General features: G+C 25.3%; 2 protein-coding genes across 10 annotated transcripts; one reads left to right on the top strand and one right to left on the bottom strand.

Annotated features, from left to right (window-relative positions):
* Window positions 1-801: 801 nt before the first annotated feature.
* LOC123262114 lies at window positions 802-7,582 on the top strand. Of its 8 annotated transcripts, none has more exons than XM_044724179.1 (7): window positions 802-969; window positions 1,041-1,193; window positions 3,021-3,254; window positions 4,375-4,750; window positions 4,837-5,039; window positions 5,132-5,271; window positions 6,617-7,582. In XM_044724179.1, exons 2-7 carry the CDS (start codon window positions 1,163-1,165, stop codon window positions 7,508-7,510), a joined length of 1,878 nt encoding a protein of 625 aa, XP_044580114.1. In that variant the 5' UTR covers window positions 802-969; window positions 1,041-1,162; the 3' UTR covers window positions 7,511-7,582. The 8 variants fall into 8 exon arrangements, with proteins under 8 accessions (XP_044580114.1, XP_044580117.1, XP_044580115.1 ...); XM_044724182.1 differs by having other exon boundaries at window positions 804-969; window positions 1,041-1,164; XM_044724180.1 differs by having other exon boundaries at window positions 804-969; window positions 1,041-1,308.
* A 2,553-nt stretch (window positions 7,583-10,135) lies between these two features.
* On the bottom strand, window positions 10,136-13,378 carry LOC123262127. Of its 2 annotated transcripts, none has more exons than XM_044724215.1 (4): window positions 13,113-13,378; window positions 12,348-12,742; window positions 10,571-10,711; window positions 10,136-10,492 (listed from the first exon to the last, which is right to left on the bottom strand). In XM_044724215.1, exons 2-4 carry the CDS (start codon window positions 12,738-12,740, stop codon window positions 10,196-10,198), a joined length of 831 nt encoding a protein of 276 aa, XP_044580150.1. In that variant the 5' UTR covers window positions 12,741-12,742; window positions 13,113-13,378; the 3' UTR covers window positions 10,136-10,195. The 2 variants fall into 2 exon arrangements, with proteins under 2 accessions (XP_044580150.1, XP_044580149.1); XM_044724214.1 differs by having other exon boundaries at window positions 13,110-13,377.
* Window positions 13,379-13,510: the final 132 nt, after the last annotated feature.

Raw genomic sequence — 13,510 nt, 5'->3', positions numbered from 1 at the left:
ACATTTAGAAATTTATAAAAATAAAAAATGTAATTTTTTAAAAATAATTTTTTAGAGTTAATTTAATTGTTAAATAAAATTAAAAATTTGTCAAGTGACAGCTAACTTTAATGTCATAAAGTTTGAAAAACTATAAATTACTATAAAAATTTTTAGTTTCATACCAGTACCGTGACTATAAAGAATCTGTATTATAAAAATTATATATCTACACAATAGCTTTTAATTTTATCAACATGATAATAGAACAAGTTAATTGTCATTTTATCAATGCTAAGATACTAAATATCTAAATTATTTATCAATAATTTCATTTCTTTATCAATCATTACTTTTCTGTAATTTTTTTACAATATTTTAAAATGCTGAACTTTGTGATTAAAAACTAATTTTCACAAATTTTAGTTTGTAAAAAAATTATTAATTATAAGTTATATTATTTTACATATTTTATTGACTACAATTGATAAATTAAAAACAAAAAAAATTTTTTTTTTCATCAACATCATTTCAAAATTAATGAAACTGTATCATTAAAAAATATCCAAGATTTTTGGTAAATTTTCTTCGCACCTGAAAAAAAAAATTTAGTAAATAAAATCAATAAAAAAAAAAAATTCCAAACTTTTCCAATTTTTTTTTAATTATTAAATTAGAACTAAATATTTTTTTAAAATTGCATTTATAGTTTTTTAAAAATGAATTTTTTTCTTAATAAAAAAAATTCTAAAAATTTTTAGATATCGGCTAACTTAATTTTCACATTAAATCCACAAGTTTAAGAAACTGCAAATGAAAAATTCCAGTAAAATGACTAGAAAGCGAATCAATAAATTAGCGGCCATTGTCAAGTGTCATATATACATATATTAAATAATATATATACATATGTATTCCAACTCTCGACAAATCCTTATCCGTGGGAGCGAATTTACTCAAACATCGACCACCAAACAGGTATCAAGTCAAGTAAGTAAAGACCAGTGTAAACAAAAAGTATCGAGTCCATATAAAAATAATCATGAATTTTCCATGCTCAGGTCCAAGTACGTGTACTTAGTTTTAGTACATAGGACATAGCGGTACCGATGCGACACCGGCCGTCAGTCGCAACCAGCACCAGCACCATCAGTATCCAGCATTGAAGTGAAACATTACTTATATGTACGTGTCTGGTGTCTCTAGACGACAGAGTAATTTTTTCACATCAGTGATGTATACTTATATATTACAAAGTACTTACATACTTATCAGTAACAGTACCCGTACATAAACATGGTGTTAGTGCTCGCAGTTAAACCCAACTCGGTACGGTCATATATACCTAATATAATCTCTCTTGTGTCTCTAGTGTAGTCTTTAGTCTTGATTATTTGACTCTTCTTATTCATGACATTAAAGTTAGCAGTCACGATAATTTTTTAATTTTATTTAACAAAAAAATTATTCTAAAAAAATTGCATTTTTTATTTTTTAAAATTTCTACTATGAAAATTAATGTAGCACATCTTTAATAATTTTAAAAATTTTATAACAAATAAATTATGGCAAAAAAATAAGAAAAAAAAATGAAAATAAAGTTAGCCGACATCTAAAAATTTATGATTTTTTTTATTAAAAAAATGAAAAAAAATTTTTTTCATTTGTTAAAATCTTCAAAAACTATAAGTGCAATTTTTTAAAAATATTTTTTTGGAAAAAATCTTTTTGTAGAATAAAATTAAAAAATTGTCAAGTGACAGCTAACTTTAATGTCATATTTCACTTGTCAATTTTTTTTGCCATTATTTATATAAAAATTAATTATGATCCTAAAGTTAGCCGACGTTTTTAATTTTTTTTTATTTATTAAACTATAATCAAAAATTATTTTTTAAAAATTGCACTTACAGTTTTTCAAGTTTTTTACAAATGAATATTTTTTTTTATTTTATTGTAATAATTTTTTAATAAATAAAATTCTAAAAATTTTTCGATGTCGACTAACTTAATTTTCATAAATTAACTTAGCAGATATTTGATTATTTTAAAAATTTTTGTAACAAATAAATTATGACAAAAAAAATTAAAAAAAAAAAATTGACATGTTAAAATTTTAAAAACTTAAAAATGCAATTTTTTAAAAATAATTTTTGGAACAAATTTGCTTGTTAAAGAAAATTAAAAAATTGTCAAGTGACAACTAAATTTGATGCCATATTATTTATCTGTTAAAAAAATTCTAAAAATTATTAAATATCTGCTAAATTAATATGAATATAAAGTTAGCCGACATCTAAAATTTGTTATAATTTTTTTTATTAAAAAATTATGACATTAAAGTAAGCAGTCTCGACCATTTTTTAATTTTTTTTTCACAAACAAATTTGGTTTAAAAAATTATTTTAAAAAAATTGTATTTTTAATTTTTTAAAATTTCTACATGTCAATTTTTTTTCCTAAATTTTTTTTGCCATAATTAATTTGTTAAAAAAATTCTTAAAATTATTAAATATCTGCTAAATTAATTTTCATTAAAAAATTATTAAAAAAAAATTTTTTCATTTGTTAAAAACTTCAAAAACAATAAGTGCAATTTTTTAAAAATATTTTTTAGTCATAATTTAATAAATTAATCAAAATAAAAAAATACAAAATGTGGGCTAACTTTATTATTAATAAATTAAGACTAATTTCTTATTATCTTTACATATTACATTAATAATAATATAATATTTTATTACTATATTACTCTCTCTACTTATATCTATACTTTGGTTCCATTCAGCTGTCAGTGTCAGCTCTCATATTATGTCAGTCAGCTTTTTTCTTCCTATGTATCATAAGTACACATTTATATAGGTATTTATATTCATAAATATTTATTTATCTATTATACATACTCACGCTCGGTTGTTTGTCTTTTTTCCTCTATTGTAACTTGTAAAACTCTTTCCTTCTCGCTCTCGGGCTGAGTCGCGTTATCTTTTATACCATCAGTATATTTTTTAATCTCAAAATATTTTTATTTTATTTTTTAGCTTGGAACGTAGCAGGAAAATTAAGCCAAGTCCTCGATGTAAGCCAGCAGTCTTCATTTTATTCAGTTGTGTCTGTCACGGACATTAACCATTTCATAATTGTAATTATTGTTGTTATTATTATTGGATGTAAACACATGGATTCGTACAAGTGTGAGGATACAGAGTCTTTTATCATTATAACTGTACCGCGGTTAAAGCCATTATTTTCACCTGGTGTGCGCGCTTATCAAGGTTAGACGACGTGATTAGTGATTACTTAATATTTATATTAAAAGGATTTTTAATTATACTCAGTTTTATTTTTTCGGAATTTAAAATTCAAGTGGTAAAGTTAAAATATTTCTTAAAGTGTAAATATTTATAAATTTTTGATACTAAAATTGGAGTCTGAAATATTGTTTGTGGTATAATTAAATTTATTTTAAAAAATTTATGACATTAAAGTTAGCAGTCACATAACAATTTTTTAATTTTATTTATCAAAAAAATTTGTTCCAAAGAATTATTCTTAAAAAATTGCATTTTTTATTTTTTTTCAAATTTTTACATGTCAATTTTTTTTCTAATTATTTTTTGCCATCATTTATTTGTTATAAAATTTTTAAATTTAATTTTCATAAAAAATTTTAGAATTTTATATTAAAAAAATTTTTTATTATTAAAAAAAAAATAGTTTATTGAATTTATTTATTTATTTAAATAAATTCAATTTTAAAAATTATTAAATTTAATTTTCATAAAAAATTTTAAAATTTTTTATTAAAAAAAAAAATATTTTATTGAATTGTTAAAAGATAATTAAAAATTTTTAGATTTTAGTATCATAATTTTTTTAAGTTATTAAAATAATATTTAAAAATTTTTTATTGTAAAAAATTATCATTAAAAAAAAATATCTTTTTTAGTCCAATTATAGTTATTTATAAATTTTATCTTTTTTTAGTGCAATTATAAATCATTAACACAACCGGGTAATTATTTTATTAATTAAAAGGTATTTAGCAAGCTAAATGTCACAAAAAATTAATTATGATAAGTGACAAGTGCTGCTAAAAAAAAAAAGTGTGCTTAATTGTTCGATAAATAAAAGACTGCTCCGATTTAAAAAGTATTAGACATATTTATAAATACCAAATGAAAATTCAGCTAATTAACTACGATTAAGTGATTAATAAGGTGATTCATATTTATCATCAGCATTATTTACAATAAAGATAAAACAACGTAACGTGTGATAAATTATAAGACACTAATGTTTTACATAACTATTTTTACTTTATCCGTAGCAACAGTGATAGTGATAAAAATTAAATAGCATTTAATTAATTACCGTAATTGTATTTATATTAAGTAATAAGAAAAATGGCAATGGCACTGGAGCCGATTTGTGATAAAAAATCAACGAGATGTCTAAAAATTCCGCTCAAGTCTACGGAACAAATTTACCTTGTATTTTTAATACCGACGATAGTCAGCTGCTGTATTTACATGATAAACTTCTCGAGTGACCTGGTGGTGGCGATTCAGCATTTTCGAGAGAACAACCCAATATGGGGTGGCTTGACCATCGGGTTGATGTATGCTCCCGCGGTGGCTTATTTCGTGCTAACAGTCTCCAGACCCGACTGGTGGATGACTGAGGACCAAAAAGTCACCAAGGGTGTGATTGCCTGGTTCTTTATTCAGCTGTGTCAGCTTGTTGCTTTTCCATTTTTTGCTTTATACAGGTAACTATTATATTTTTAAAAATTCATTTATTTATTTATTTAAATAAATTTATACTAATTTAATTTATTTAATTACTTAATTACAGATTCGCTGGTCAAATAGTTGTGATAATAGATGCAATATTATTGAGCGGTGATGAAAGAAATAAATCATTGAGTGTTGCTGCTGCACCAGCGGCTATTGAATTGTATTTTTTTTTACAATCGTGGTTTCAAGCTGCACCTCAAGCTATTTTTCAGATCCATTTACTATTAAGGGAGCGTTATACTGATCGTACATATCAGTCAAGTAGGTTTTATTTTTTTTTTTTTAATAGTAATTTATTGTTAGTTAAGAGTAATAAGAATTAAATTTACTAACGTAAAAAAATTTTTTTATAGTTGTCGTTCAAGTACTCTGTATTTTTATGTCAATTGTTGTATTGGCAGTCCAAACTGCATCGTTTCAAAGATTTGAAAGTCAAAGAGCTAATGGTCGTCGATTACCATGGGCAATGTGGTTGAAAAAATATCAATTGCAGGTATTTATTATTTTTAATTAAATTAAAAATAACGATTTTTATTTGTATTAATTAAGTATTAGTTTCATAATTTGAATAAAATTTTTTTTATTAAAATTGATTAGATGTTTAGTATCAATCAGTTTGATTAAATTCAATTATAAATATAATTATTATTGTTATTCACTTTTATGATTTAATAATATTAATAATAACTAGCAACCTTGCAGTCACTATGTGACTGCCGTGACTTGTGAACTATAAATAAATAAAATTTTGCTTTACTAAATAATGAATTTTGTTAAATTCCACTGTATTTTCTTAACTATTGACATTTTTAAAGATATAAGCTCATCCCGACATTACACTCATCGAGACCTTTCATTTGAGTACCCACATGCATTTTGATATATTTTTCATATATACATATATATAATATATAAAATATATGAAAAATTGATGTGGGTACTCAAATGAAAGGTCTCGATGAGTGTAATGTCGGGATGAGTTTATATTTTTAAAAATATCATTAACTGACAAGATATTTGTGAAATTCCACTGTACTTTCTTAACTATTGACTTTTTTAAAGATATAAGCTCATCCTGGTGTTACATTCATCAAGAGCTTTCATTTGAGTACCCACATGCATTTTGATATATTTTTCATATATTCATATATGGACTCTGTTATGCAATAGTGTGTTAAGTACATAGGATTTCCATAGCACTTAACACATGAATGCATAACAGTGTCCATATATAATATATATAAATATATGAAAAATTGATGTGGGTACTCAAATGAAAGGTCTCGATGAGTGTAATGGCGGGATGAGCTTATATCTTTAAAAATATCATTAGTTGACAAGATAAAAGGTCATTTCTTAATGATGTATCTAAAGATAGAGCATTTTCGAATGTAGCCTAAATACTTATCATAAATTGATTATTGGTGAGAATGATATGAAACCATGAAAAGGCACAACTCCAGGTCAAGACCTTTCTAACGATACTAAATTTAACCATAAAAATCCATTTTATCATATAAATACACTGGCCACAAAATTTTGCTTATTCTCTTAATAATTATTAATATATATATATATATTAGTATAGATAGTAAAAATAAAATTTAAAGACGTAAATTATTATTATTATTATTATTTTAATAATAATAATAATAATAATAATAATAATAATAATAATAATGGTTTTATTTCTATCACTTTTTACTTATAATTTCTTAAAAAGATTTATTATTTTTTAAATCATAAAAAAATAATACTTATAATTACAGTATGTATTTACTGCATCAATTATTTTTTAATAGCTAAATATTATTAATTTTTATTTTTATTTATTGAAGGAACTTGGAAATTTGGATGAAAACAAACCATTAAAACCACCATCATCACAAAACCAGGATATAAATTTGAACCCTTCAGCATTATCATCAAAACTATCAATAATTCAGGAGACTGAATTGACCCGCGTGACCCTGGAGCGGCAAATATCATCAACACCACCATTACCACCAAAAAATGCTCAAATAATTCCGCCACCAGCCCCGTTGAGAGGAATAACCAGCGTGACACCTCTGCCAGTTCCAGAAATGCAAGCACCACCTCGTCCGGACTCAGTAATCCGGGAGTCTTTGGAAGCCGAGACAGCCGCCGAAGACCCGGGAAAGTCCACCGAGAGGATAGTCAACGACGAGTCGAGTCCTCAAGCGCCGAGTCGCTGGCGCAGTTTGCGCCTTCCTCGTCGCATCGACTCAATAAAAATCGTCGAGGAAGACGACCCGGTGGGAAAATTTGTTGCATTTATCTGGTGGTTCTTCTTCATTCTCGCTCGTGTATTCGCAATAGCTCTGTTCTATGAGTTTTACCCTCTCTGGCTCGCGGGAGTTATCGCGGTACACTACGCGGTAATGCTCAGCTATTTATTTTATTACGCAAAAGACTTCAACATCACAACGTTTATTGTTAATCTGTGGCTCGGCTCAGTTTATATAGTTAGTATTATCGAGTACCGCATCAAGTTCAAGTATGCCGACAAGTGGCTGCTATTTTATCACATATTTGTTATTTTGCAAAATACAGTAATGACCGTGACTTGGTTCACCCTCGAAGACTGGGACAGTTTCTGGTACACTTATATGTTTTACGCTATTTTTATCAGTATGGGTCTTTGCATTCTATCAGTTGGTGTATATCATGCCATTCTGAAACCAAAACAACGCCGTATTTATGCGAGTTAATTATTTATTCTTTTAATTTGGTGGATATTAATTTGGGGGAACACCACTGTGACGATCGAAAAAAAAAAATTATTTTCGGGAATTTTTTTGACGGAAAATAAACAAATTTGGGGAATAAAAAATGAAAATTAAGTTAGCCGACATCTAAAAATTTTTAGAATTTTTTTTTATTGAAAAAATTATTATAAAAAAATTTAAAAAAAAATTTCATTTGTAAAAAACTTGAAAAATTGAAGGTGCAATTTTTTAAAAATATTTTTTCGGCTCTAATATAATTATTAAAAAATAATCAAAAAATTAAAAACGTCGGCTAACTTTATTATTATGAATAAAAATTAAGTTAGTCGACATTTAAAAATTAAAAAAATTTTTTTTATTGAAAAAATGACTAAGAAAAAGAAAAAAAAATTCATTTGTAAAAAACTGTAAGTGCAATTTTTTTAAAATATTTTTTTGTTCTAATTTAATTATTAAAAAAAAATCAAAAAATTAAATCGTCGGCTAACTTTAGTATCATATTTGGGGATCGGATTATTTTTATTTTATTAAGGGTACATTAAAGATTATTACCCTAAATTTTTATTAAAAAATATTTAAATGTTACAAAGTTATTAACAATCTCGTAGAACACTAGAAAAAATTCCCCCCTCTAGGTCGCATCAATAACTCAAAAACAGATCATCTGAAAATAAAAACCCAAATTGCTTTTTAATTAGTAAGGATGTAATTATCATTGCACGTACAGAATTTTGAAAATGAGATTGACTACAACAAATAGATATTCAAAGACATTGATCTAAAAAATAGGATTTGTAACGGATGAAAATCATTTGATGATAAAAACTAAAAATTAATATAAGGTAGAAGTACCGTTTGTGGCCATTTATTGTTTAAATAAACGATAGAAATTAATTTATATTAATAAACCATTACAAACTCAATTTGTTTTAATATAAATTTTTTAAAACTTAACAAAAATATGGTTATAATATTATAATTTTTTAATAATTAATTAAAACTGAGCACAAACGGTGCTAAGGTGGCCAAAAACGGTACTTCTACCCTATTCTTGATTATTTTTAATTTTCCCAACTAAATTAATTGAAAAAAGTATCAAAAGTCGACGAATAATAGCTAAAATTGAAGATAATGATGTGAACTTTAAAATAAATTTAATACACAGAAAAAAAAATTAACTTGAATCAAGAGAAAAATTCTTAAACCAAGAAAATAATTTTGAAGAATTTTACTTGAATCAAGTAAAATTTACTTAAACCCAGAAGAATTTCTTAGTTTAAGAAGTTTTCTACTCAAATCAAGAAGATGAAATTCTTCAAAATTATTTACTTGATTCAAGTAAATTATTTTTTCTGGGTAGATTTAAGCTAACTTTTACGGCTTGAAAATTATTTAAAGAAAAAGAGCCGAAATACGTTCATTAAAAATTTTTTTCAAATTTTAATTTTCAAAAAAATGGCGACTGAAAATTTTCTCATTATTTTTAGTTTTTTTTTTTTTTTTGTTTTAACCCGACTAAAAAAATCATTAAAATCAAAATTTTTAAAATTCCGTACATGCAACGATAACTACATCCTTACTGATTAAAAAGCAATTTGGGTTTTTATTTTCAGATAATCTGCCTTTAAGTTATTGATGCGACCATGGAGAGAATTTTTTCTAGTGCTCTACGAGATTGTTAATAACTTTGTAATAATTGAATATTTTTTAATAAAAATTTAGTGTAATAATCTTTAATGTTCTCTTAATAAAATAAAAATAATACGATCCCCAAATTCCTTCATTTTCCCTGTTAAAAAATTTCCGAAAATCACCTTTTTTTTCGACCGTCACAGTGGACGGAAAAAAGAAAACTCGAAAAATTACAGTATATAATGCAACGTTGCGCTTCGTGATGAAAACTGGAAAAATTAAAATTTAAGATTGTAATTATTACAGATTTTATAAGAATTATCGCAGAATGTAATATTTACATTAAAAGCTCTGAAAATTAAATTCAAAAAATGTTTTAGAAAAAATGGGACCGATTTTACATTTTATACTGTAATTATTCCTGTTTTTTTTTTCCGTGTGGTGTTCCCCCTTAACTGTAATCTAGATCCACCAAGGGAAATTAATTTAAAATTATTAACTAATTAATTATTCCAATTCTTCAGTATTTTTCTTTTAAGAACTACGGACTGACTTCGCGTATGCTTAGTTTTTTTTTCACATCAATTACACTTATATATTGATACTTATTTATGAATATAAATATAATTATATTTATATATAAAAATTTTTTTTTTATGAAAACGTTTTGTATTAATAAGTTAAGTTAAACTAGTTATTTATATTTAAATAAATAATAATTATATTAGCTGATTTCGACTTTGGCATTTATGCGAAAAATGATAAACATTGTGATTGTAAAGAGATAAATTTTTTAATATTCTTAGTGTACAAATATTTCGGCAGCTATTTTAATCATTGAATAAAAATATTATTTACATTACTCGTTATAACTTTTTTTTTTTTTTTTAAATATTCTCTTTTTTACAGTTATAAGTTATAAAAAATTGAGATTTTTATTCTGATACTTTTAAATTTACTGAAAAAATAGTTTTGTTATCAAATCTCATAAGTATAATTTAACTTAATGGAATTATTTATCAAATAATAATTAGATTAAACTTGAAGACTTGAGTCTCGGTGAAGGGTACAGAGCTGGGCCTCAAACAGCACATCGTTAATGAGCTTCTCAGCTACTATCCTCTGGTCCAACCTCATACCGCGTAATTTAGCAGCAACATTTTTCCCAATTGCGTCAAACTCGTCTGCGATAGTGGACGTGTTGCTCGAATTCAAGAACTTATTCATGTCGGCATCCGACTCGTCCTTTCGTTTTTTATTTGGAGTCGTTTCGATCCACATTTCTGGATTTGGGTCGAACACTTCCTCGCTGTTGACTTGCGGCTCTTCTTCCTGGTGAAAAATAATCATTTATATACATAAATTGATTATTATAAATTATAAGATAAGATAAATGATAAATATACTGACTTGTTTCGAACATTTCCGGTAACCCCGCTTAGTTTTTATTATTTCAGGAGATTTTTCCGATGACATGTCAACATATGCTATTGCTGGCTTACGTTGATTTGACTTGCATTTTATTTTATCAATTATCGTGGGATGTACTCTCTAAAAAAACAACTTATTAATAAAAAAATGTCAGTGGAATAATCAAAAATCTTACAATTTTTTTAAAATTTTATAACAATTAAATATGAAAAAAAAAATGTAGAAAAAAAATTCCACCTGTAGAAATTAAAAAATGTTAAAAGTGCGAATTTTAAAAATTAAATTCTTTTATCATGATTTATTTGTTATAAAAATTTCAAAACATTATATAAAATATAAAAAATAAATTATGATATTGAAATTGAAAGACACTTGATAATTTTTAGAAATTTTTAACTTCCCGCTTTTAAATATTTAATAATTAATAAGACCTGACAAACCAAGTACATCAAAATCGAACGACGCTTTTAAAAGTTATAGTCATTTAAACATTTTTAAATAATTGTTTTTTTTTTATATAACTTTTGAATTTTTGAGCTCGGAGAGCAATCGTCAACCATTTTTCAGATTTTTTAATTAATAAATTTTGGCAAGAAAAATTTATTTTAAATTTCTATCTTTGGAAGCTCTAATTTATATTATTAAGAGAATAAGCAAAGTTTTGTGGCCAGTGTATTTATATGATAAAATGGGTTTTATGGCTAAATTTGGTATCACTAGAAAGGTCTTGACCTGGAGTTGTGCCTTTTCATGGTTTCATATCATTCTCACCAGTAGTCAATTTATTATGATAATTATTTAGGCTGCATTCGAAAATGCTCTATCTCTAGATACATAATTAAGAAATGACCTTTTACCTTGTGAAATATTGATATTTTTAAAGACATAAGCTCATCCCGATGTTACACTCATCAAGACCTTTCATTTGAGTACCCACATCAATTTTTCATATATTTTATATATTTATATATATGTATATATGAAAAATATATCAAAATTGCATGTGGGTACTCAAATGAAAGCTCTTGATGAGTGTAACATCGGGATGAGCTTATATCTTTAAAAAAGTCAATAGTTAAGAATGTACAGTGGAATTTCACAAATATCTTGTCAACTAATGATATTTTTAAAGATGTAAGCTCATCCCGACATCACACTCATCGAGAACTTTCATTTGAGTACCCACATCAATTTTTCATATATTTATATAATATATATGTATATATAAAAAATATATCAAAAATGCATGTGGGTACTCAAATGAAAGCTCTTGATGAATGTAACATCGGGATGAGCTTATATCTTTAGAAACGTCAATAGTTAAGAAAGTACAGTGGAATTTCACAAATATCTTGTCAACTAATGATATTTTTAAAAATATAAGCTCATCGCGACATTACACTCATCGAGACCTTTCATTTGAGTACCCACATCAATTTTTCATATATTTATATATATTATATATATGTATATATGAAAAATATATGAAAAATGCATGTGGGTACTCAAATGAAAGCTCTTGATGAGTGAAACATCGGGATGAGCTTATATCTTTAAAAACGTCAATAGTTAAGAAAGTACAGTGTAATTTAACAAAAGTCATTATTTAATAAAATAACTGCAAGGTTCCTAGTAAATTATTACAGCAATTTTTAATAAATAATTTTCCAAGCCTATTTTATTATTAAAAATAAATTAGAAAATTATCAAGTGTCTAATAAAAAATTCTATTCCCATATAAATTATAAACATTTACTTTAATGTGACTCAAAAAATTCCCCGTAGATTTAAGATTCCCGTTGAGCAATTTACTACACTGCTGACAGCGAACAGTGACATTGGTATCATCGACTCTGACAACTGAAAAAAATTCCCCGTCCAAAATAGCCGGCAGTCTTATAGGTGTCAAAGTCATGTTCTGGCCCGTGGTGTTTTGTATCGTCGTTATTTGAATCGTGTGACGCTGTTCATGGTCCTGTTCCCGGATCGGCGTCGCTTCATTGTTATCGGTGTGATCATTGTCGTATCTCGTTCCTTGGTGACTCTGGCTGACTACTCCAGCTGTTATGTCTCTTCCTTGGACATCAATCATACACGTGTCGAACGATTCTATTTTTGTTTCATACCTCGGTGCTGAATAATTATCCATTTCTGTAATTAATTATTTTTAAATCAATTGTTTAAATTTTAAATTTTTATATAAAAATAAATTAATTAAAAAATTCATTTCTGTAATTAATAATTTTTAAATCAAGTGTTTCAATTTTAACATTTTATGTGAAAAAAAAAAATTAAAAAAAAAAAAAATTGTGATTTGTAAAATATAAAATAAAAATTTTCATTGTTTATTATTGTTTTTTTTCTTGACAGAAAAAACATAATAGATGGATTAAAAGATAAGAAAATAAAATCTTAATATATCTAGATCAGATAAAAGAAAAGATTCTTGAGGTTAAATATTTATATAAATACAAAAACACTTTTAGAAAAATTTTAAATAAATAATACTAAATTTTACCACAATATTGTTGGAGAAAAAAATTTCTCTTATTTTTTTTAGGTTATTTTTTTAAAAATTTTTTTATAAGAAATAATTTATGCAGATGATTCTCTTTGTGTTGATTTGTAAGATAACTTTTTTTTTTTCTGCAATATATTATTTTTTTTTCATCTTCACAGTTTAAATATGTCAAAAAATTTTACGAGTTTTGTGGAGTTAGTTTTAAATTGTTAAGTAACAAAACATTGTTTTTAGACGACATAAGACAATAATAACATAAAAATACAATAACAATAATTGTAAAAGAAAAAAAACAAAACTTTGTTATTATTATTATTTTTATTTTTCATCGTTGGCTGCATTGTTGGTAAGCAAGAGAACGATCGATTTCTTTATTATCGATATAAAAAAAGTTGACT

The sequence above is a fragment of the Cotesia glomerata genome, linkage group LG3, assembly GCF_020080835.1.
Source record: "Cotesia glomerata isolate CgM1 linkage group LG3, MPM_Cglom_v2.3, whole genome shotgun sequence".
NCBI lineage: Eukaryota > Metazoa > Arthropoda > Insecta > Hymenoptera > Braconidae > Cotesia > Cotesia glomerata.
Note: the sequence above shows the minus strand (reverse complement) of the source record. Positions and strands in the feature narration are given on the sequence as shown.